Consider the following 26,550-nt stretch of genomic DNA (forward strand, 5'->3'; position numbering starts at 1 on the left):
AGCAGCCTCTACTTCAGGATTCTCTACTCTACTCCACCTTTCTTAGGCGAACATCTCTCTTAGGCTTATTTCCTCACTGTGAGGTGAAGGAACAAAATACAGATAACAGAGTTCAGGTATCTTAAGGAAAAATACCTTTCCTTGTCTTAAACAATGATTTACTTTTAAAATAAAAGTAACATATTCACAAACTGAACTATTCCAACAGCACATAAAAATATAAAATAAAAAAGTAAAAATATTCTTCTTCCCTATCCCATTCCCACTTTCCCCAGAAGTATCCACAATTAACAATTAATGGTCTCTTAGGTATTCTTCTGCACATTTCTTTTTCTTTCTTTCTTTTTTTAGAAACAGGGTCTCACTCTGTTGTTTAGGGTGAACTGCAGTGGCTAAACACAGCCTTGACCTGCCGGATTCAAGTGATCCTTCCATCTCAGCCTCCCAAGTAGCTGGGGCTACAACCATGTGCCAGCATGCCCCATTAATTCTTCTGGAAATTTCTAAAGCATACAAATAATCACAGTCTCTGTCGCCAGGCTGGAGTACAGTGGCGTGATCTTGGCTCACTGCAACCTCTGCTGTCCGGGTTCACATGATTCTCCTGCCTTAGCCTCCTAAACAGCTGCGACTACAGGTGTGCACCATCATTCCTGGCTAATTTTTGTATTTTTAGTAGAGACAGGGTTTCACCATGTTGGTCAGGCTAGTCTCTCAAACTCTTGGCCTCAAGTGATCCACCCACCTTGGTCTTCCAAAGTGCTGGGATTACAAGTGTGAGCCACTACCCCTGGCCAGCAGGATAATTTTTTTGGACTAGTTCTCTACTGATGTTCTTTTAGGTTCTTTCCAGTTCTTTGCTAGGATAAAAGATGAGATCATGTACATCCTTATATAAATATCGTCACGGATTTATATAAATATATCCCTAGGGTAATTTGAAGAAATTTTACATAGTCTTTGAAGCATTGGGTATGAAGGGTTCAAACATTATGGAATTCAGAAATGCGACATAGTATTCCTGAATGGTAACTCTGATGAAGCTTTAAATTCCATAGCCATCTGGGCTTTTCCTGAATAAACAAATATTTTATCCTCACCTATAGACCACCTAATTTCCAAAATCAGCATATTGACACTCTGGGAATGCCACTGTTGACAAGACCAACTCCCAGTCTCTAAACAAGGAATTTTAAAGCACTCATTTACCTTGAACTGGGTACTTCTTATCCGAGTTAAATTCATTAACATGACTCCTGAATTAACTCCTGCAGAGCCATAGAAAGGATGCCTTGCAAAGCGGCTGTACCAGCCAATCTTGGGGATTTCGTGCTCAGGGGCCATGGCTGCAAGCTGGCTGGAATTAAACAGCCTCAGAAGCTTCCAGATGTCATCGACAGGTCTCAGAAAGAGAACATCGGTGTCCACGTAGAGAAGTGAGTCCACATCCTTTAAAATCACCTTTGTGTGTAAGGAGTGGGCGTAAAGGGGAGAGGAGGGAAGAAAACAAAACAAAAACAGGTCAGAAACAAAGGAAGTAGCCTGACAGGTAAATAATGCTACCGATGTTTGCTGATTCATATTAAATTCTGGAAAGGTACCACTCTTAGCTTCCATTCCTGCCTTCGCCTTTGACTTGAGGAATGAGTGTCGATCAAGAGGTAGAGATTTAAGATAAACCTTGGTCTGGATTAGCCCAATTCTGGGACCCTGGACTATATTTCATAAGGGTTGAACTTACAAAAAAATAAAAACATCAGCAAATTACTGTGGCTCTCACTTCTTCCATCTTCCAATAAGGCCACTTGTTTTTCTCTCTCAGGTTTTCCTTGGAACATCCAGTGTGGGTGGCATTAGAAAACTTGAAGTGGATAATCTCTTTTTATTTATTTATTTATTTTTGAGATGGAGTCTCACTCTGTTGCCCAGGCTGGAGTGCAGTGGCCTCATCTTGGCTCACAGCAACCTGAAGTGGACAATCTCTAAACCAGCTCATACCAAGCTTTGCGGGTAAATATTCTCTGTCTCTGGATCCATTTCTTCCAGTGTTAATGGGGGGCCCTGCATCTTTTAAAATATATATAAATATATATAATTAAATACACACACACACACACACACACACACACAGGCCGGGAGCAGTGTGGCTCACGCCTGTAATTCCAGCACTCTGGGAGGCCGAGGCAGGTGGATCACGAGGTCAAGCGATCGAGACCATCCTGGTCAATGTGGTGAAACCTCGTCTCTACTAAAAATACAAAAATTAGTTGTGCATGGTGGTGTGCGCCTGTAGTCCCACCTACTCAGGAGGCTGATGCAGGAGAATCGCTTGAACCTGGGGTGGGGGGCGGAGGTTACAGTGAACCGAGATCGCACCACTGCACTCCAGCCTGGCGACAGAGCGAGACTCCATTTCAAAAAAAAATTTTTTTAAAGTATATAGTTTGCAGATGAGGGTCTTGCTCTGTTGTCCAGGTTGCAGTGCAGTGGCATGCTCTTGGCTCACTGCACTCTCAATCTCCTGGGCTCAAGCGATCCTCCCACCTCAGCCTCCTGAGTAGCTAGGCCCACAGCTATGCACCACCACACCTGGCTTTTTAAATTATTTGTAGACACGAGGTGTTGTTATGTTGTCCAGGCTGGTCTTAAACTCCTGGACTCAAGTGATCCTCCCACTTTGGCCTCCCAAAGTGCCGGCATCACAGGTGTGAGTCACTGTGACCCGCCTAAAACGATATTTTTAGCTAACATTTGGTCTTGGGATTAGGGAATGCAAGTCATTGGCTAGCTTTGTTTGTGTATCAGCATGCGGCAACCTTTTTCCTCTAAAGGGCCAGATAGTAAATATTTCAGGCTCTGTTGCAACTCCTCAAATCTGCTGTTGTAGCATGAAAGCAGCCATTGATAACAGATAAACAATGAGTGGGCCGGGCGCAGTTTCTTCAGAACAACAGAATTTGAAGATTCTAATTTCAATCCGAGCACTTTGGGAGGGCGAGGCGGGCAGATAGATTGAGCCTAGGAGTTCAAGACCAGCCTGGGCAAATGGTGAAACCCCATCTTTATCAAAAAATAGAAAAACTAGCCAGGCATGGTGGCATGTGTCTGTAGTCTCAGCTACTCAGGAAGCTAAGGTGGGAGGATTGCTTGAACCTGGGAGGCAGAGGTTGCAGTGAGCCAAGATCACACCACTGCACTCCAGCCTGTACAACAGGGAGAGACTCTGTCTCAAAATAGTAATAATAATAATGAGAGTGGCTATGTCCTAATAAAACTTTATTTCAGGACATGGATGTTTGAATTTCATACAATTTTCAGACATCACTAAATATCCTTCTTCTGATTTTTCAACCATTTGAAATGTAAAAGCCACTCCTGGCTCACAGGCTGTGGTTTGCTGACTTCTGCTGTGGATGATTCAAGCCACCTTAGGTAAATGAGTTCTCCTGTACGAACTGCTTAGCTTTCCAGAGCTTTGCTCAGGGATTTGAGACTTCAAAGCCTTAGTTAGTAGTAGCATTATTTGCTTTGTTTTGCCATTGTTCCCCAACTTTGGGGTAGCTTAACCAAGGAAGGATTTGAATCTTCTTGGATCCCTGGCCTAACATCATCCTAACACCATAACACTTATGGACTGAATGTCTGTGTCCCCAACATTCATATGTTGAAGTCCTAACCCAAAATGTGATGGCTTTTGGATAGGGACCTTTAAGAGATAATTGGGTTTAGCTGAGGTCAGAAGGGTAGGGCCCTCAGGATGGAATCAGTGCCCTTATAAGAAGAGACACCAGAGAGTGCTCTCCCTCTCTCCCTCTGCCATGTGAGGACAGAGTGAGAAGGTGGCCATTTGCAAACCAGGAAGAGGCTCCATCACCACAACCTGACCATGCTGACACCCTCATCTCAGACTTTCAGCCTCCAGAACCGTGAAAAAATAAATTTATGTTGTTTCAGCCACCCAGTCTTGTATTTTGTTATGGCAGCCCAAGCAGACTAGTATAACATGCCACTGGGATTCTCAGTATTTAAAATTGATGAACATGGGTGCTACATGATACAAGTATCAAAGGAATTTCAGACTTGAGTAATTCTAAAGTCCACATAATTTGCTACAGGATTTATCTTTTGTTCTTCATCTACTAGAGGAATGAATGTTACAAACCAAAAAAATGAAATTCAAATACTGATCATCTATCATTTCATAAATGAAGATTATCTTAACATCCATTTTAAGAATTTGAAGATTCTAAGCCAGGCACGGTGCCTGGGAGGCTGAGGCAGGCAGGTCACTTTAGGTCAGGAGTTGGAGACCAGCCTGGCCAATATGCTGAAACCCCGTCTCTACTAAAAATACAAAAATTAGCTGCGTGTGGTGGTGTGTGCCTGTAATTCCAGATACTCGAGAGGCTGAGGTACAAGAATTGCTTGAGCCCGGGAGGTGAAGGTTGCAGTGAGCCGAAAAGATGGCACTGCACTCCAGCCTGGGTAACAGAGTGAGACTCTGTCTCAAAAAAAAAAAAAAAAAAGAAAAAGAAAAAGAAAAAGGTGGGCGTGGTGGCAAGTGCCTGTAATTCCAGCTACTCAGAAGGCGGAGGCAGGAGAATCCCTTGAACCTGGGAGGCAGAGGTTACAGTGAGCTGAGGTCATGCCACTGCACTGCAGCCTGGGAGACAGAGTGAGACTCTGTCTCAAAAACAAAAAACAAAACAAAACAACCACAAAAACAAAACAAAACAAAAAAAACAGAATTTGAAGATTCTAATTTCAAAATTAGGAAGAATTTTGTATATTGACTGCTTCTTAAACTAAGCATTTAAAGTTTCAGCATGCTCATTTTGGTATATAGATCATATTTCAAAGGAACACACAAAAGTAGCCCCAATGGTACATCTCAGAGAAATGTGAGAAAATGGCACTTAAGAATCGTGAGTCTGGTATTCCTGAGTTCAAGTCTTGGCAGCCTGAGGTACTACCCCCATGACTTCAGACAAGTTCCTCAGTTTACCACCCACCCAGGTTGTTACAAGGATGCAACAATTTGGTTTGAAATGAAACCCACGAGGTACTCAGTACAGTGGCTGGCACACAGTAAGTACTCAATAAACAGTGGTTTTGTAAGAAGTCTCTGTGTCTTCGCTTTTAAAATGTCAAGTATAATTAGTTACCATTGACATCAATGCTCACAGCACTTCAAAACATGTGTCAACCACAAAAAGCCTTTTATGTAGTCAGAGTCCAGCAGTGCAATGAAGTTTTTGAACCTTCCTAATATGATCCATTCAGTACCTTGACTGAAAATAAGTACATAAGGACTTTTTACTCTTTATCTGAAAAAACAAAAGACCAAAAAAAAAAAAAAAAATCACTTTTTGATAACATTGCATCTCTGGAGGCTAATTCCGCAGCAAGTACTGCTGGTATTAATTTGAAGAGGATCATCGTTGGCCATGTTATAATGGGATGTGGAATATTTACTGAAAGGATATAAAATTAGCCATTCTAAATTCCTTTATGGAAATTAGCCAGCACTAGCAATGAGGCCTTTGTTTTTTTAGAGTAAGGGGCAGGGTTAAAAGGCAGCACACAATAGCACTCTGTACCCAATGTGCCAGCTATAATGTAATGGATCTTCCTGCTCCTGCTCCATGAACCACCCTAACCTGGGCGCCCACCTCCAGTGAACCCTGCTCAGCCATCTGCACCAAGTGTGAGCCAAAGCCTGGCCACAGGCAGCAAGATGATCAGGGGCTCACCAGTGCACCTTCAAATTCATTTTCAATTTGTTGTAATTCTAGTCTGAATTTGACAGTATGACTTGGTGGTTAAAAGTTTTAGGTTTGAAATCTGACTTCCTATGTTCAAATTCCATTTCCACCATTAACTGTGTGATCTTGAGCAAGCTCTTTTGGCCCATTTTTTTTTTTAAGACAGGGTTTCACTCTGTCACCCAGGCTGGAGTGCAGTGGTGCAATCATAGCTCACTGAGCTTTGACCTCTTGGGCTCAAGTGATCCTCTCATATCAGTCTCCTGTGTAGCTGGGATCGCAGGCATGAGTTACCATGCCCAGCTAATTTTTTCTTTTCTTTTCTTTTTTGAGACGGAGTCTCGCACTATCACCCAGGCTGGAGTGCAATGGTGTGATCTCAGCTCACTGCAACCTCTGCCTCCTGGGTTCAAGCGATTCTCCTGCCTCAGCCTCGGGAATAGCAGGGACTACAGGCATGTGCCACCATACCTGGCTAATTTTTGTATTTTTATTAGAGACGGGGTTTCACCATGTTGGCCAGGCTGGTCTTGAACTCCTGACCTCAAGTGATCCGCTCACCTCGCCTCCCAAAGTCCTGGGATTACAGGCGTGAGCCACTGCACCTAGCTGCTAATTTTTTTGTTTTTTGTAGAGACAGCTCTTGGTTTGTTGACAGGCTGTTCTTGAACTCCTGGGCTCAAGTTATCCTCCTGCCTTGGCCTCCCAAAGTGCTGGGATTACAGGCATGAGCCACCATGCCTGGCCTCCTTAAGCCTTTTAAGTCTGTTTCCTCTTCCTACAAATGGGATTGATAACCCATTTCATAATGCTGCCAGGGTGATTAAATGAGGTCATGTGTGTGAAGCCCCTGGCACACACACAGCAAGGACTCAATAAATGCTATGTGATCTTATTTTCATCCCACTCTCATGAGGGCTACGTTTCCTGACTGACAGCCCGGGTAACCAGCAACTGGCTATGGTAGTAGTAGTAGTAATCAAAGAATGAGGCCGGGCATGGTGGCTCACGCCTGTAGTCCCAGCACTTTGGGAGGCTGAGGTGGGCGGATCACGAGGTCAAGACATCAAGACCATCCTGGCCAACATGGTGACACCCTGTGTCTACTAAAAATACAAAAAAAGTTGGCTGGGCATGGTGGCGCGCGCCTGTGATCCCAGCTACTCTGGAGGCTGAGGCAGGAGAATCGCTGGAACCTGGGAGGTGGAGGTTGCAGTGAGCTGAGATCTCACCACAGCACTCCAGCCTGGTGATGGAGCGAGACTCCATCAAAGGAACAAAGGAAGGAAGGAAGGAAGGAAGGGAGGGAGGGAGGGAAGGAAGGAAGGAAAGAAGGGAGGGAGGGAGGGAGGGAAGGAAGGAAGGGAGGGAGGGAGGGAGGGAAAGAAAGAAAGAAAAAGAAAAGAAAGAGAAAGAAAGAGAGAGAAGGAAGGAAGGAGGGAAGGGAAAGGAAGAGAAAGAAAGAAAGAAAGAGAGAGAAAGAAAGAAAGAAAGAAAGAAAGAAAGAAAGAAAGAAAGAAAAGAAAGATTCCCTGTTCACAGCTTTAATGGGGGAGACAGAAAAGCGGCAAAGCGAAGTGATGATGAGAAGGGTAGCACAGAAGCACAGAGCAGAGCCCCTACACCAGGCTGGAGGAAAAGTAAGGAAAGCTTCCCAGCAGAAGTGACATCTAAGCTAAGAGATAAATAAGTGGAGAGCAGGGCAAACATGGAAGAGCATGTGAAAAGAGAGAGCATGGCAAAGGGAGGACTGTCAGTTGCTGTGCGGGGCTGGAGTTTACAGTGGGAGGAGGGGTGAGAGATAGGACTGTCCAAGGGGGCAGGGGCCCGATCAGGAACTGTGTTGACAAATTTGGACTTAATCCTGAGAGCAACAGGAAGATGTGTTCAATGACTTGACCCCAACACCTCAAGGTCATCCTTGCTTCCTCGCCTACCCATACTGTCCGCATCCAATCTTCAGCAAGTCACATAGGCTCTACCTCCAAAATGTCTGAGTCTGTCCATTTCTCTCCTTCTCTGCTTCCTCACCCAAAGTCCAAGGCACCATGACAGTTCTCCTAGAATTCTGCAAATTCTGTTCCCTAGGTTCCCCGTGTCCGCACCTGCCCCCTCCAATCCACTCCTCACAGAGCAGTCAAAGGGATTTTTAATTCCATTGTGACTTGTTCTTTGATCCATCAGTTCTATACAAGTGTCTGTTTAATTTTCAAATATATGGAATTTTCCAGATATCTTTTTGTTATCCACTTCTAAGTTAACTCTCTTGTAGTCACGGAGCACACGGCAGCATTGCCATCTTTTCGAATTGACTGAGACTCGTTTTATGGCCCAGGATGTGGCCTATCTTGGTGAATGTTCCCTGTACATTTGATAAAAAAATATTTACGCTGCAGTTGCTGGGTGGAGTTGTCTATAAATTCTACAGCTGTCAATTAGGTCACTTGGTTGATAGTGTTGTCAAGGTCTTCTATATCGTCACTGGTTTTCACGAGCTCCTTGGAGCTTTATGTCCAGACACAGAGAAAAAGGGATGGAGAAATGTGGAGTTACTGCAAATTCATTTGTATCAACAGGTATAATTAGGGAATCATTATTCATTTTCACACTAATGATAGTTAGTTATTAAAAGCGGAATGTTGGACTCTCCAACTCTGTGGATTTATCTTTTTCTCTATTTGTCTAGGAATATTTTTCTTCGTGGAACTGGAAGCTTTGTTATGAGGCGTACACTCATTTGAGACGGTTACGCCTTCCTGATGGGTTGATCCTTATATCATTACAAAACATCCAGAGGGCTTTGAAACAAAAGCAAAAACCTACAGTAGATCACCCTACTTTCACCCTCTAACCCCTGCAAGGCCTTTCACTGCATTTCTTTCTCTTTTTTTTTGAAGACAGAGTTTTGTTCCTGTCGCCCAGGCTGGAGTGCAATGGCATGACCTTGGCTCACTGCAACCTCCACCTCCCAGGTTCAAGTGATTCTCCTGCCTCAGCTTCCCGTAGTTGGGAACACAGGTGCCCGCCACCATGCTTGGCTATTTTTTTGCATTTTTAGTAGAGGTGGGGTTTCACCATGTTGGCCAGGCTGGTCTAGAACTCCTGACCTCAAGTGATCCACCCATCTCCGCCTCCCAAAAGGCTGGGATTACAGATGTGAGCCACTGCCCCTGGCCTTCACTGTATTTCAAATAGTCACACCTGTACCATAGTCTGTGAAGGGCTCCACAGGATATACATGCTCTGTCTACCTCTCCAACTTAGTCTGCTGTCACCAGTGTTCCTCCACCGCATGGCACAATCCAGTTTGTTTTTTGTTTTTTGTTTTTTTTGGCTCCAGGGCCTTACACCTTTCATTATCGCTCTACTACTGTCAAAATCAGCAGAGGGTAGAAAGCTAAATAATCCTAATAGGAAGCCAATGAGCTCCTAATTCTCTCCCCGACTACAGCCAGGGTCTCCTCTATCTGAGATACTCTTAAGTCTTTGCTTAGATAGAAACAAACATTTAAGTCCCCTCTGTCAGAAAGAAAACACAAAATTGAAACAATAGGCCAGGTGTGGTGGCTCGCCAGGCACTTTGGGAGCTGGAGGTGGGAGGATTGCTTAAGGCCAGGAGTTTGAAAACAGCCCGGGCAATGTAGCAAGGCCTCATCTCTGCAATAATAATAATAATAATAATAGTAACAATAATAATAATAAAGTAGCTGGGTGTGGTAGTGTGCACCCGTAGTCCTAGCTACCTGGGAGGCTGAAGTGGGAGGATCGGTGGAGCCCCGGAGTTTGAGGCTGCAGGGAGCTATGATCACACCACTGCACAGAGGCCTAGGCAACAGATGGAGACCTGTCTCTCAAACAAACAAAAACAAAACTAAAGTTATAAATTTCTAATTTAACAAAGGAATCATCTTATCATGGACTAAGTGTTTATGTTTCCCCCAAGTTCATGTGTTGAAATCCTAACCCACAAGGAGATGGTATTAAGAGGAGCCCTCACGAATAAGATCAGCACCCTTATAAAAGAGGCCTCAGAGAGCTCTCTCACCCCTTCCACCACATGAGGACACAGTGAGAAGGCACCATCTATGAATCAGGAAGCAGGCCCTCACCAGACAGATGCTGAATCAATCTTTTGGTGCCTTGATCTTAGACTTCCCAGCCTCTGGAACTGAGAAGTAAATTTCTGTTGTTTATAAGCTACCCAACTGATGGTCTTGTGTTCTTGCAACCTGAACTAAGACATGCCCTCTGGAATGACTTAGTCTTCTCTACGACCGGGATGTCTTCTCTCTCACTTCATTTCCTAAGTTCATGAAGATGATAAAGCCCTCAAATGCACTTAAAAATTACATCTTTTTTTTTTTTTTCAGACAGGGTCTTGCTCTGTCATCCAGGCTGGAGTGCACTGTCACAATCATGGCTCATGGCCCAGATTGATCTCTAACTCCTGAGCTCAAGCAATCCTCCCACCTTGGCCTCCAAAAGTGCTGGCATTACAGGTGTGAGCCACCATGCCCAGCCAAAAGAAACGGCATCTTTATTGATTATGAAATACACGTACTGCCCCGATGCTTTAGTCAGTTTCTAGGTTTGTGAACTCCTGTTTTTGATCCTTGCCTAAAGTACTAAAAATGTGATTAATGTGAAAATTAATGCTTCCCAAATCATATCTGCTGATGTAGGTGAATTAGCAGTCACTGCGCATTCTGCCCTCTTTCCCCGAGTCTGCAGGTAAAGCCCCATGGAGCTCCTGCTGTTCATGATAAGCAGCTTCCCAGACCTGCTGGTGAAGTGTCACCAAACGCTTCCCAAATGCGAGGCAGAGCATTTCATTTGTTCTTCTTGAACAATCAGGTCTGACTCATTCCTTCTTAGAAAGACTTTCCCAGAGGGCTCCCCCTTCCTTCCTTCCATTTTCTCTTCATCATACCACCTGACTTTCTTCCTTCCGTCATGTCTCACAGTCAGCGGCCTTTGGTTAAATTATTATCTCATTTGTTGCTTGCCTCCTCCAACTAGAATAGAAGCCCCTTAAGGGCTGGGACCTTCCGTATCTAGGTAACATCTAAAATCTGTGTGCCTGGCCCATGCCTGACATAATATACACTAGGCATCCAATAAATATTTACACAAGCTAAGGAATTCAACCGTTGAGCTCGCTCATAACCACTGTAATTTTAAATATGCTTTGAGGCTGATTGTAGACGAGGACAGGTTCTGAGTGATGAGAAGATCTGTGAACAAATGAAGTGCAGAAGACTCAAGTTCATGAAGGAAAACCACTGCAACGCCAACCACAGGAATATCCTGCTGTTGCTTGCATGGCCTGGGACATCACCCTCTAGGCCTCTCTTGACAAGACAGCTAGGCAGCTTCACACATCATTCCACTTCGTTACCTCTCATGCATTTCAAAAATGCCTTACAAACTAAAGGGCAGAAAGGGAGCTAGGGGAGGAAAAGAACAGAAGCAAAGACAAAGGTGCCATTTAGATTCAAGCAGAAATGAATTTCAGAGAGGGAACCTTTGGAAAATGATCCTGATGATAATTAGGAGAGAGAAGAAATATTAAAGAGGATTAAAGCAGGAGGTGGAAACAGAGAAGAGCAAAGAACAGTTTCAGAAGAAAAAGAGAAACACTCTTTTTTTTTTTGCCAAGAAAAGATATACATAAAAAACCTACATACATAAAAAACAAAGAGCTGGGGCTAGGTGTGGTGGCTCATGCCTGTACTCCCAGCAGTTTTGGAGGCTGAGGCAGGTGGATCTCTAGAGGTCAGGAGTTCAAGACCAGCCTGGCCAACATGGTGAAACCCCATCTCCACTAAAAATACAAAAATTAGCTGGGCGTGGTGGCACACACCTGTAATGCCAGCTCTCAGGTGGCTGAGGCAGGAGAATTGCTTGAACCTGGGAGCTGGAGGTTGCAGTGAGCTGAGACTGTGTCACTGCACTCCAGCCTGGGCAACAGAGGCAGACAGTCTCAAAAAAAAAAAAAAAAGAAAGAAAGAAAAAAAAGAGCCAGGTGTAGTCACACGTGCCTGTGGTCCCAGCCACTTGGGAGGCTGAGGAGGGAGGATCACTTGAGACCAGAAGATGAAGCCTAGAGTGAGCCATGATCATGCCACTGTACTCCAGCCTGGGCAACAGGGGGAGACCGAGTCTCAAAAAAAAAAAAAAAAAGGAAAAAGAGAAATACAAATACCATCACTGCATTTTTTCAGTTAAAATAAAGATTGCTTTATGTGTACTCTATCGTATTTATTCACCTATTTTTATCTTTGTAAATTTTCACTTCCCTAAGCCAAATACATTTTGAGAAGCTATTCCAAGATAATACTTAATTTCTGTAATTATATCAGGTCCCTGTCCTCCTTTTTCCCCCTTTTCCTTTTTGAAGCATCCATCATTCCTGAAACACACACAAACGCACACATCTTTGGGTAAAATGTGTTGTCAAAGTTGCTTGACTGTGCTGATTTTCACCCACCGCGTCCGGCTGTGTTTTTAAATTTTTTATTGTGAGATCATTTTAAATTTACAGAAGAGGTGTAAAAAGTTCAGAGAGTTCCCATGTATTCTTCACCCAGCTTTCTCTTGTGTTAACATCTTACACATAACAACAGTAATCAAATCTAAGAAAATAACCCTAGTATAAATACTATTAACTAAACTAAAGAACTTACTCAGATGTCACCAGTTTTTCCACAAATCTCCTCTTTCAGTTCCAAGATCCAAACATTGAATTTATTTGTCCCATCCTTAGTCTCCTCCAATCTGTAACAATTTCTCAGCCTTTCCTTGTTTTTTCATAACCTTGACAGCTTTGAAGAGCACCTGCCAGTTATTTAGAATCAAGTCCCTCAATTTGAGTGTCTGATGTTTTCTCATGTTTAGATTGAGGTTATGCTTTATTGGGAAGAACAGAGATGAAACACACCTGGGCGCATGCGACGTTGACTGGGCCACGTGATGTCAGTCTTGATTGCTTGGCAAAGGTGGAGTCTGCCAATATTCTCCACAGCAAACTAAGGATTTCCCCTTTTCCTTTACTAAATATTTTGGAGGAGATACTTTAAAATCATACAAATATCCTGTTTCTGGTTAAACTTTCACACCTTAATTTTAGCATTCACAGATCTTACCTGCAGTAATGATTACTACGGTGTTCTAACAGTGATTTTCTATTTCCCTCATTCTTTTCACATGTATTAATTGGAATTTTCTATAAGGAAGAGGTCACGAGGTCAGGAGATCGAGACCATCCTGGCTAACACGGGGAAGCCCCGTCTCTACTAAAAAATACAAAAAACTAGCCGGGCGAGGTGGCGGGCGCCTGTAGTCCCAGCTACTCGGGAGGCTGAGGCAGGAGAATGGCGTAAACCCGGGAGGCGGAGCTTGCAGTGAGCTGAGATCCGGCCACTGCACTCCAGCCTGGGCGACAGAGCTAGACTCCATCTCAAAAAAATAAAAAAAAATAAAATATAAGGAAGAGGTGTGATTTTTCTCCATTTATTTATTTATTCAATTATGTATTTATTTTTTAAATTCAGTTATTTATTTAGATTAGTATGGACTTAAGAAAAATTAAGTGTTATAATTAAATACTATCATTTATTTTGTGGCTCAAGTTGTTCCAGCTCAAGTCATTGGGAGCTCTCTCAGATTGGTTCCTGTCCCCTTCCAATATGAACCCCCTCCTTTTAAAAATTATTTTTATTATTAAAAAATATTTTTTAGCACATCCTTACTTTCTGGCACCATAAGGTCAACTCCAGCGGCATCTTGCATTTTCCCTGCCTTCAGTCAGGAATGAACAGTTCTCCCAGAAGCTCTGGTTTCTCTGGAGGATGGAATTCAGAAACCAATATCTACGGGCTAGGTGTGTTCACTGCTACTCAGGTGTCACTGCCTCTAGCCTCCTAACAGTGGACAGAGCTAGGAAATACATGTATGTATACAAACCCATGTATACATACCTATCCATAATTACTTCTTTTAATTATTTTTATCTTTTCCTTTTTTCACAGGTGTTGATTACTTCTCTACTTATCTATACCTATATATTTATTTAAAAAAACACGAGTCCACATTGACACCGATCTCAGGACTGTGCCTGTGTGTGTGTGTGTGTGTGTGTGTGTGTGTGTGTCTGTCTGTCTGTGAGAAATAATTTGTTAAAGGCGAAGAGAATTCTGAGCTTAGATTATTCGGGTGTTGGGCTAAGTTTTGAAGAACTAGGTGTGATTTTAATAAGTGAGGCTGGAGGTAGGGGAGTCAAATGGCCAGGGTATTGTCTCCAGGCAACAGTATGGCAGAGGGTAACCTGCACAGCACCTGGGAAAGAGTGACACACACCAAGAGCAGCTGGAATGGGAAATTCATGACTTGGAATAGTGCTGAAAATTAGTACATAAACTCAGAATGCAAAGGGCCCTGAACACCAGGCCCAGAGGCCTGGACTTGACTCTGCAACAGGGACTCTAGGAAGGTTCTGGGCCAGAATCCATCTGATGAGAATAGCATTCAAAAACCAAAAACGCAGGAGTGGTACACAGGAGAAAAGAGACACACGTAGCAGGGAGATGACTAAACAGGACAATACAATAACCCTTTTCTCTATTCATTGCCACCTTTATTTTTTGTCTTAATTGTAAATACATGCAGACCCAGAACACATGATCAGAAAAAGGCCTATACCTTCAAGGCTCTGTACTTCTGGTGCATGTGACTGTCTTTGCAAATGTGAACAGATAGCTTGCATACATTACGTAAAGCTCTGATGCTTTTTGTCTTTTTTCTCTTTCTGATTGGTTTGCTATTTTTAAAAATTGGGCCAGTGTGGTGGCTCATGCCTATAATCCCAGCACTTTGGGAGACCGAGGTGGGAGTATTGCTTGAGGCCAGGAGTTCAAGAACAGCCTGGGCAACATAAAGATCCCATCTCTACAAAAAATTTAAACATCAGCCAGGCGTGGTAGTTTGTGTGGGTAATTCCAGCTACTCGAGAGGCTGAGACAGGAGGGTCCCTTGAGCCCAGGAGGTAGAGGCTGCAATGAGCCATGATTGCACCACTGCACTCTAGCCTGGGTGACAAAGTGAGACCCTGTCTCAGAAAACAAAAACAAAAACAAAAACAAAAACAAAAAAAACAGAAGTTGTCTGAATTCCACAATACACAAATTCATGCTTGTGTGTTGTAAAAACATACAAACAATTCAGCAATCAACAGAGTAAGTTCAAGTTGCTCTTTACCTGTCTCTGTCCTCATCACACCACCACTCCAAACCCCCATAACCAACCCCCTCTCTCTTCAGAATTAACCAACATTAACAGTGAACATCATCCCAGTCTGTTCCTATGCATTGTACATGGGGTCTTTGTATGGCCAGAAAGTCAGATCTCAACTTAATCAATCCATCACTCTTAAAACTCTTTTATTTTTTCTGTAATTCTTATTACTGCCTGAAATTAACAAATTTACTTATTTTTTGTCATTCTTTTCTGACTTGGATATAAGCTCCATGAGATTAGGATATTTGGATATCTAATTCACAGCCATACTTATTCACAGCCAGTCACATAATTGAGGCTCAATAAATATTACTGAATAAATGGTTGTATGTATAAATGTTTATAAACACACACACACGAACACATATATTTTTGCATTTTCATTTTATTTACTTATTTTTTTTTGAGATAAGGTCTTGTTCTGTCACTCAGGCTGAGGTACAGTGACACAATCATGGCTCATTGCAGCCTCCACCTCCTGGGCTTAGGCAATCCTCTTGCCTCAGCCTCCCAAGTAGCTGGGATTAAAGGCGTGAGCCACAGCACCTGGCCATTTCTTTGCATTTAAAAAATACTGGCTGAGTGCAGTGGCTCAATTCTGTAATCCTAGCACTCTGGGAGGCCAAGGCAGGTGGAGTGGATTGCCTGAGTCCAGGAGTTCAAGAATAGCCTGGGCAACATGGTGAAACCTCATCTCTACAAAAAATACAAAAATTAGCTGGGTATGGTGGTGCATGCCTGTAGTCTCAGCTACTCAGGAGGCTGAGGTGAGAGAACCACCTGAGCCTGGGGAGGTTGAGGCTGCAGTGAGCCGTGACAGCACCACTGCACTTCAGCCTGGGCAATACACTAAGACCCATGTCAAAAAAAAAAAAAAGAAAGGACTACCAGTAGAATCATAGTATACACGCTATACTTTCTAATTGTCTACTTTGGGATACTTCCCTTTAATTTTATGTGTGCAGACAACAAAGAACATTTTGTTTGATGCTGCATATTCCCAAGTATCCTCTTCGATATTCTTGAAATAGTTTAAGATAGTGGAGAGAATAATGAATACTTGGAAAATAATCTTGCTATATAATGCTTTCTTTTCTGTTTGTTGTTGTTTTTATTGTTGTTGTTGGGACAGAGTCTTGCTCTGTTGCCCACGCTGGAGCGCAGTGGTGTGATCTCGGCTCACTGCAACCTCTGCCTCCTGGGTTCAAGCAATTCTCCTGCCTCAGCCTCCCAGGTAGCTGGGTGCCACCACACCCGGCTAATTTTTGTATTTTTAGTAGAGACGGGGTTTCGTCTCTACATGTCGGCCAGGCTGGTCATATTCTTTTCTGTTTTAAAATATATATATAATTGGGAGTCTGTAGAAAACTAAATACGCATTCTTAATTAAGTAGTGTTCCACACTGTTTTAATCTGAGATTTTAAGATTGTTCATTTTGTTAAATTATTACCTTAAAATGGGGTGGCACAGGAGAAAATTAAAGCCTTTCAATTTTTATTTTTGTTTCTATTGTGCCCCCTTGTGGAATTACATATAACTTACATATTCGTTTTTGTGACGTTCTAACAAAGAGCAGGGTGTACCAATGTCACGGCTGCATTCAGGCATGCGCCAATCAATGAAGTAGACTCTTCTGATCAGTTTAGTCTTTGCAAACAAGATTCTGATTGCTTCTGAGTTGAGCGAATCAATGACGGCTTTGTTCAAGACGGTTCTTCTAAAGTTCTGGCTCATTAAACTTGTGTTTGGTCTTTGATTTCATCATTTCAGCTGTGTGGCCAACTGTTAGAACTGCATGCAGGGAGTGTTCCACAGGCCTTGCGTAACTGAAAGTATCTGGTTTCTCCGGCATGTTCTGAGATAATGGCTCTCTAAGATCTTCCATCTGCTTCCATGCTTGCTTTTGGCTTGCTTCCTCCTCTTATCAGGTGTTGCAATCCCAGCCAGCAAGCACACAGTATCTTTCCTTGTTGGCTGTAGACATTCCGTTAGCCATGGCAACTGTCATTTAAAGCAGAGTCTAGTTTCTTAGTCAGATGGTGCCTCCCCAGAGAATGTGTTGCTGAAAACAGGATCATTGGATCACAAGGAACTGTAGCTCTTCACTGAAATTAGACTGATTTTCAAAGAAGCTTTTCCCTTTTCTTACATTTGAGCCTCTAATATAGCCAACATTTACTGAGTAGACAATGGGTTCAGGGCTCGGCACTTTTATAAGTATTATATCTTTAAATCCTCTCTCTCACTTTTTGAAGCAGTGGTTAAAGCCCTTAAATAAGACCATCCATCCAATTGTCTGTCTTTCCATCCATTGTCCATCCCCCATCCATCTATACATCCATCTTTTCTTCCACCCATTCATCCATCCAAAGAGTTTTACAAAGTGCCTTCTGTTAGTATGTACCAGATATTACTGTAGGTGCAGAAGATCAAGGACCTTTTACATTTTTTTCTTTTTTTTAAATTATTTGTGGAGACAGGATCTCACTGTGTTGCCCAGGCCAGTCTCCAACTCCTGGCCTCAAGCAATCCTCCCACCTCTGCCTCCCAAAATGCTGAGACTGTAGGCATGAGCCACCATGCCTGGCCAAGATTAAAGATCCTTGCCCTGAGAGGGTTTACATGCTCCCAAGAAAAGCCGAAAAATAAAACAAATGAGTAAAGTGTGTAGTATTCCAACTTTGAAGATGGTAGGATATGGAAAACTAAAGCAGGGATGGGGAGCAATTATAAATACAAACACCTCACTAAACTGGCAAGTCTGAGCAAAGACATACGTTCCATTTCTTTTTTCTTTACCCATTTAACAGTTAAAGAATGGAAGGTTCAGGGGAATTTTCCTACGGAGGTATTTTGGGAACACTTTAGGAATGTCTTCTACAAGTAGAGGAGACAACACTGCCACTAATACATTCTAAGAAGTAGGGCAGAATGACTATTCTATAGGAGAATCTTGGGCTTCAATCCAGACTCCAAGATTTACCCCAGGAAAATGATTTAATTTTCCTCAATTCCAGTTTCCTCATTTGTAAAGAGGATGCAAATGAGCATATTCCCCAAAGAGTTGGGAAGAGTTAATGAAATCATAAACCTAAAGATCGCAGCCTGGGTTAAGTGCAGTAGGCATTGGGTGGTCATTGATCACCTACAATACATTCCTCTTTTTTCAGTGTTATGTCCTGAAGACTTTTTTTTTTTTTTTTTTTTGAGATGGAGTCTCGCTCTGTCACCCAGGCTGTAGTGCAGTGGCCGGATCTCAGCTCACTGCAAGCTCTGCCTCCCGGGTTTACGCCATTCTCCTGCCTCAGCCTCCCGAGTAGCTGGGACTACAGGCACCCGCCACCACACCTGGCTAGTTATTTATATTTTTTTAGTAGAGATGGGGTTTCACCGTCTTAGCCAGGATGGTCTTGATTTCCTGACCCTATGATCCGCCTATCTTGGCCTCCCAAAGTGCTGGGATTAGAGGCTTGAGCCACTTGCGCCTGGCCTCTGAAGACATATTTTAAAGCAGCATTTCTTAAACTATTTTCAACTGTACCTCATAGTAAAAAATGCATTTTCATCATAATTCCAGTTTGTGCATACATAAATATATGATAGAAATGTCAAAAATAATACTTGTTTTTACTAAATGTAATGCATATTCATTCTATTCTATTTCATGTTTTTTTTAAAAAAGTTGATAATAATCCACTAAACTGGTTTCAAGAGTCACTGGTGGGTTATTCCCCACAATTAGGGGAAACTCAGAATAGTCAAATAGTTAACCAAAGCTTAGTAAATAATATACATAGATAGGTAGGCAGACATATGGACAAAGAAGTAAAAACGGACCTTCCTCTATGTCCTCCACCATATTCTCCAACATTTTCTTCCCAGAGAAAACCACCAATTCCAATTATTTAAATTTATTCTGTAGGTATATACCTCCATGTCTCTAAATAATATACCTTATCTATTAACTTCCTATGCTGGAAGAATAGGTTTTAGCTCTCTTTCACACAAATTCCCAACCCCACACATATACCTTCACATCCTCTAATACAATTATATCAAAATATCATTTAGACCAATATACAGTATTATGATGGCCGTGCAAACATTATTTCCAGTGAAGCCACAAAATGAGTAGCAATACTTTCCCTCTCTGTACAAGTGATTTTCCTGTTTTCCTGGAATTAATGACTCTTTTTGATGTTGTTAATTTGTTTCTTTTTTTTTTTTTTGAGACAGAGTCTCACTCTGTTACCCAGACTGGAGTGCAACGGCACGATCTCGGCTCACTATATCCTCTGCCTCCTGGGTTCATGTGATTCTCCTGCCTCAGCCTCCTGAGTAGCTAGGACTACAGGCATAGTCCACCACACTTGGCTAATTTTTCTATTTTTAGTAGAGACAGAGTTTCACCATGTTTGCCAGTCTGTGATGTCTGTTATGACACCAGGAGGGCACTTTTTACCTGCATTGTCCTCTGGCTCTCCCTTATAAACTAACTGGCCTATGGTTTAGCTTGCTGTTCACATGAAGCTGCAAGCCTCCTCTTAATTAAGAAGCACCCTGGCTTCTGGCCACACCTCCATGGAATTTAGGCTCTACAACACATAGCTAGCTAGTAGCAATTAGAAATGCTGATGGCCTGAGTCTCCCAAGGAGATACCATATTCCTCAACTGGGAGCTGGAGAGAGAGAGAAATCCGTGTTCTTGAATGAACTACCTGAAGGTGAATTTTTATCACACTGAACTGGAAGGGGGAAGGAGGGAGACTGTGGTTCAAATGTCACAGATTCTCACTCTTTTACCAAGTTTTAGTAGATTTTCTTGAATAAATGTTCCTTCATTTGCCTAGGTCCTTAGGACAATTTCCAAAGTATTTAGATAGTTGCTTTAAAAATAATTTTCACAAATTATGCTTGTTTCACTGGGGAGCAATTCCACAGGGCTCCTTTTTTTTTTTTGAGACGGAGTCACGCTCTGTTGCTCAGGCTGGAGTGCAGTGGCACACGGTCTCTGTTCACTGCAAGCTCCACCTCCCAGGTTCACACCATTCTCCTGCCTCAGCCTCCCAAGTAGCTGGAACTACAGGCGCTTGCCACCAAGCCCAGCTAATTTTTTAATATTTTTTTTTAGTAGAGACGGGGTTTCGCCATGTTAGCCAGGATGGTCTCGATCTCTTGACCTCGTGATCCGCCCACCTCGGCCTCCCAAAGTCCTGGGATTACAGGCATGAGCCACCGTACCCAGCCACCACAGGGCTCCTAATGCCACCATTTTGGAAGTTGCTACCTTGCCATGCTCTTTTTCTGCCGTAGTTGCTAAGCTGCTAGAATTTGGATTTCAGGCTGCTTTGAGCAATCATTATGCTTATGGAGTAGCCTTGCAAGGGACTGAAAGAGAGAGACAGAGTCCTGATGACATTATGTGAGCTTCTGGATCTAGCTGTGCTTGGAATCAGTCCTACAGTGTGGACTTTGTAGTTAGATAAGCCAATAAATTAATTTCCTTCTTTGCTAGTTGGACTTGAGTTTCTCTCACATATAACCAAGAGTTGTAGCTAATATCCTGAATGTCAAACTTTTAATAGTGTATGAGTAAATGATAAGTACTGTGGAAAGCTTGTTCAACAAAATTGGTATCTAGGGTCATTTCATGTAATCATTTAGGTAGCTAATCTCATCCAAATAATTTATGGCCTCTTGGTGCTTGATGAAATGTATAAACATCATTTATGGTGATTCTAATTGATGTTCCCCTTAATAAGGATTTTTAATATATTCCTATATGTGTGTCAATATTTGTTAATATCCAAAGGATTTGTTGCAAGGATGTCTCAATGTTAATTGCAAATACTGAGATGTAATATTAATAATAATATAAAGGTCTGACCTTAATTATAAAAAGTTCTAAAAAGTATGATAAGCCTCCCTTTTCCATTAGCCTACAGCTAACTCATGAAGACATCATTGGTAAGCATGCAGATTTCAAAACACTGGAACCAGTTACGGGTCTCTTTAACAAGCCATAAGTGGAAAAGAGAAGATTATATGTTGTTGCTTTCACTACAGTATCTAAAAGCTAGATAATCTAAGATTTATCTTTATTTGGCATGGTAGTCCTTTGAAATATTAAGGAGTGGGACAAGTTTCTTGGAAATATGGAGTAAGAAAACTTTAAGAATACATTTACAGGTTAAAGCTATAACTAATTTGGCCAGGTGCGGTGGCTCACACCTGTAATCCCAGCACTTTTTTTTTTTTTTTTTTGAGAGGGAGTGTCGCTCTGTCGCCCAGGCTGGAATGTAATGGCATGATCTTGGCTCAGCATAACCTCTGCCTCCTAGGTTCAAATGATTCTCCTGCCTCAGCCTCCTGAGCAGCTGGGATTACAGGTGCCCACCACCACGCCCAGCTAATTTTTGTATGTTTAGTAGAGACAGGGTTTCACCATGTTGGCCAGGCTGGTCTTGAACTCCTGACCTTGTGATCTGCCCACCTCGGCCTCCCAAAATGCTGGGATTACAGGTGTGAGCCACCAAGCCTGGCTGAAGCCATAATTAATTTGATCAGGCGCAGTGGCTCACACCTATAATCCCAGCACTTTAGGAGGCCTAGGAAGGAGGATCATTTGAGCCCAGGAGTTAGAGACCAGCCTGGGCAACATGGTGAGACTCTTGTCTCTACAAAAATTTTAAAAATTAGCTGGGCATGGTGGTGTGTACCTGTGGTCCCAGCTACTCAGGAGGCTTAGGTGAGAGGATCACTTGAGCCTGGGAGGTTGACACTGCAGTGATCCATGATTGCACCACTACACTCTAGCCTGGGCAACAGAGTGAGACCCTCTCTAACCCCTTCCTTAAATATAGATATCTATGGTGAATGTTGGGAGCAAAAAAAGATATCAGACATTATTATAAGCTTGGAGCTTATTAAAACTTGGTAAAAACAAAAACAAAAACATTTCTCCCTGGGTAAGGTATGGATAGAACCTTACTCTACCTCAAATTACCATATTGGGTGCCACTTACAAATAATGTCTCTAAAGGTTCTGCAATCCAGTGATGTTTGTCATGTTTTACCTATCTCTAAGATTCCCAGAGGACCACTGTTATTAAGGAGAGAAGTCTTCAAAATTAAACAGGCACAGCGTGTAGCAAAATGTACAGATCTATTATAAAATCTCACTACTTCCAATTAATTGGGGGAAAGGTGATGTGAATTCATACAACTCAATTACTCCTACAGATGTAAAGGATTTCTGGCCTTTACAAAGAAAAAAAGAGAAAAGTATTCCAGAATCAATTTTAATGAACACATTTGATTTATTTGTAATTGGCATATTGTTTTAAATATTTTAAGCTTCTGAATTACCTGAAAGAAATATGCATTTTAGAATGCTTAATCAAGCCATCTGCAATTTAGTTTGCATTCATAATGGTCCCATGCCACAGGACCATTATTCACAGAAGGAGAGCAGTCAATGTCCACTGATTTCTAGGAGTTCGTAAATTTTGAATTGGTGGGATCTGAATCACACTAATTGCACTTGAGAATCTAATAGGTTTGAGTTCCAAAGACTTATGCTCTGATATTATTCAGACAGTAAAATCTTAGTTGAGAGAGGGTCTCTTTCGCAGTTTTGGGTAGATGACAACCTCTTGGAAAATGGGTGGGACCATGGTCCTCAGTCCACTGATTGCCTGATAGAATGTTTGCACTTTAGGATCTCCATTTTCTCTGTGCTCCTGAGGCAGCACACCCGATCTGCTTTTGTAGAGATGAATTCCAAGGAAAACACGACCTAGACTTTATTTCAAATTACGCTCAAGATCAATACATCTCACTGATGCCCAAAAATGCCATGTTCATAATCTGCTGTTGTGATATACAACTAGGAAAAGGTAAATGTCCTGTCAACCACAATCTCTCTTCATTATTTTTAAAGAGGGCTCATTTCCATTATCAGAAGCAGATAAGGAATGCCAGCACCCATTTGTCATTCAAAACCAAGCACTTACTTAGCTGGGAAAGAATTAAAGCCATTAGGTGATGAATTTGTTTTTTTTTAAATAATGGTAATAAAGTCACAATTCAAGGTCAACAAAAATTCAAATGTAGTTCCATTGGGTAGCTAATATTTTGGATAGAATGGGAAGACCATTTCCCAACATTACCTTTGGTTTTCTAATACTTATTTTTTGCACAAATGGAGACAAGAAACAGAAACCTAACATTTTCTCTCACCTCAAAGAGTAATCAGTTTTTATATCACCAACCTAGAGATTTTCGTGTCAACTGAAGGGAGTCTTTTCCTACCCCAGTTTTTATGTGACTAATCCTATCTCACCATATGTATAAAAGTCTGTGACATGTGAAGAATAGATGATGTGGCCAGGCACACCGGCGCATGCCTGTAATCCCAGCACTTTGGGAGGCCAAGATGGGCGGAACACCTGAGGTCAGGAGTTCAAGGTCAGCCTGACCAACATGGTGAAACCCTGTCTCTACTAAAAATACGAAAATTAGCGGGTCATGGTGGTATGCACCGAAATCCCAGCTACTTGGGGGGTTGAGGCAGGAGAATTGTTTGAACCCAGGAGGCGGAGGTTGCAGTGAGCTAAGATTGTGCCACTGCACTCCAGCCTGGGAGACAGAGTGAGACTCCGTCTCAAAAAAAAAAAAAAAAAGAAAGAAAAGAAAAGAAAAATAGATGACGTAATGAGCAAGTGAGCTTGGGCAGCTGATTGCTGCCAGCAATTCATTCAGGGTTTATTCTGCTCACAGGTCTCTGCGTAGGAAATGCTAAAAGTGCTACTCTCCAGTTAGGGTTTCCAGACCGATAGATGTGAAGATTCCTTCTGCTTGAGTATCCTCAGGCACCTCAAAATCAAAATATGTCCCAAATCAAACTCATTTGACCCATTTACCAAAAATGCTTTTCCCTCTCTCTTCTATCCCTAAATCCTGCCATTTATTCCTTAGGTTGAGCCATAAGAAATTGCCTTTTTTGTAGGTCATTAATGGTTGAATATTGGCAATTTCAAAAGGATCAACCTTAACAGTTGTTCAGGTTAAAAAAAAAAAAAAAAAAACCTGCTAAAATCCTTTTCATATCACTTCCCCTTCAACTCTTACAACAAGCCAGTCAGGAAGGTTGGTAAATTCTGTTTCAGGCAGGTCCATTATCCATCTCTAAGGCAAGCATCAAAGCCCAAGCCAAGTTAGTGAACTGGCTTCACCAACCCTGTCCACGCTGCCGTAAACCAGAGTGTCTTCTTTAAAACGCAAGTTAGAACATGCCACTTGCTGCAAAAAATCATCCAATGGCTTCCCACTGCCCTTAAGAAAAAGACTGGGCTGGGTGCTGTGGCTCACATCTGTAATTCCAGCACTGTGGGAGGTCAAGGTGGGAGGACCGCTTGAGCCCAGGAGTATGTGACCACACTGGCAACATAGCAAGACATCATCTCTACAAAAAATAAAAAAAATTAGCTAGGCATGGTGGCTTACACCTGTAGTCTCAGCTAATTGTGAGGCTCAGGTGGGAGGATCACTTGAGCCCGGGAGTTGGAGGCTGCAGTGAGCCATGAATGCACCACTGCACTCCAACAGGGGCAACAGAGAGTGACCTTATCTCTAAAAAAAAAAAAAAAAAAAAAAAAAAAAAAAGACAAAGATGGCTTGCTGATCTGCAAGCTCCAGTCTCTACTGACTGCTTCACTCTCATCTCACTTTCTGTTTTTTGGTTACTATGACGTTCTTTTATTTTCTTAAACATGGCCCTTCCCACCTTAGGGCCTTTGTATATACTGTTCCATCTGCCTGGAACCCTCTTTTCTCTCATGACCCCCAAGGCCCTTGTCACCTAGTAACCCTTACTTCTCCTTTATTCATGTCTCTGCATAAATGCCACTGCTGGGCAGGCATGGTTAGGAGGCCAAGGCAAGAGGATCACTTAAGCGCAGGAGTTCACGATCAGCCTGAGCAATATAGCAAGACCCCATCTCTACAAAAAAAGATATGCCACTGCCTCAAGAGAACCTTCTATGATCTCTCTCAGACCAGGATGGAACCCCATGTTATATACATCCATGAGACTATCTCCTCTTAGTACTGGTCATACTTCTAATTGTTTGTTCAAGGCCCTACTAGACTCAAGCTCCAAGGAAACAGGATCACGGCTGTCTTATTACCGTGTCACCATCACTGAGCCAGGGCCCAGCACCCTAATGGGCACTCAACAAATATCTATGGAAGGCACGAATCCCTCACAAAATTTAGAGCAGCAACTGACAGTTCAAAGTTGCCATCCCTGCATAATATTATTCTCACTTTTGATATATCTTTTTTCTACTTAATATTTTATTTTTATTATTTGATTTTTAAAATTGTATTTATTTATTTACTTTCTTGAGACAGGGTCTCACTCTGTCACGTAGGCTGGAGTGTGATGGTGCGATCATGGCTCACTGCAGCCTCAACCTCTTGAGCTCAGATGATCCTCCCACCTCAGCCTCCCAAGTAACTAGGACTACAGGCATGCGCCACCATGCCCAGCTAATTTTTTTTTTTTTTTTTTTCTGAGATGGAGTTTCACTCTTGTTGCCCAGCCTGGAGTGCAGTGGCATGATCTTGGCTCACTGTAACCTCTGCCTCCTGGGTTCAAGCGATTCTCTTGCCTCAGCCTCCTGAGTAGCTGGGATTACAGGCACACACTACCACGCCTGGCTAATTTTTGTATTTTTAGTAGAGACAGGGTTTCACCATGTTGGCCAGGCTGGTCTTGAACTCCTGACCTCAGGTGATTCACCTGCCTCAGCCTCGCAAAGTGCTGGGATTATAAACGTGAACCACCGCCCCCCGCCTAATTTTTGTATTTTTTGTAGAGATGGGATTTCGCCATGTTGCCCATGCTGGTCTCAAGCTCCTGTGCTCAAGCCATCAGCCTGCCTTGGCCTCCCAAAGTACTGGGATTATAAGTGTGAGCCACCTTGCTGGCCTCAATATTTTAAAAAAGGAAACAAAAACATGCAATTTAAAAATTAATTAAACTAAAAGACTAAACCAAAATTCTGGGCCCTTTTGGAATGATAGCCTAGCACGGCCATAACTAGTAGTTGTTATTGTTATAAGAGAAATAACAATAATCAAAGCTAATATTTATTGAGGGTCAGCTATGTGCCAAGCCTATGGATAAAACTGAAGTTAGTGAAGTTGGGGGATTTAACAAGGTTCCCAGGGGCCAGTAAATGATGGAGCCATAGTCACAAAGACCAATGATCCAAGACAGGATATGAATGCTCACAGTCCCTCAGTCTTTCAGTATGACAACCTCCAGAACACAGGGATCCTCTCTACATGCTGCAGACTTAGAGCATCAGCTCCAGAATCCAAGAGACACACGTTTTCAGCGGTTAAGTTAAATGTGTCTACACACATCTCAGCTAATTTTACCTTATTTCCAAGAGCAAGTTACATCTTATTAAAAACAGA

General features: G+C 42.4%; 1 protein-coding gene across 2 annotated transcripts in view; it reads right to left on the reverse strand.

Moving 5' to 3' along the window:
• GXYLT2 (glucoside xylosyltransferase 2) overlaps positions 1-26,550 on the reverse strand; it is an 80,288-nt gene that overhangs the window by 19,798 nt on the left and 33,940 nt on the right. For both annotated transcript variants that reach the window (XM_021934230.2, XM_031663201.1), the window contains exon 4: positions 1,210-1,461. In XM_021934230.2, the coding sequence (XP_021789922.2) occupies positions 1,210-1,461 (252 nt within the window). The remainder of the gene's footprint in view (positions 1-1,209; positions 1,462-26,550) is intronic.

This window comes from Papio anubis, chromosome 2, assembly GCF_008728515.1.
Source record: "Papio anubis isolate 15944 chromosome 2, Panubis1.0, whole genome shotgun sequence".
Lineage (NCBI taxonomy): Eukaryota > Metazoa > Chordata > Mammalia > Primates > Cercopithecidae > Papio > Papio anubis.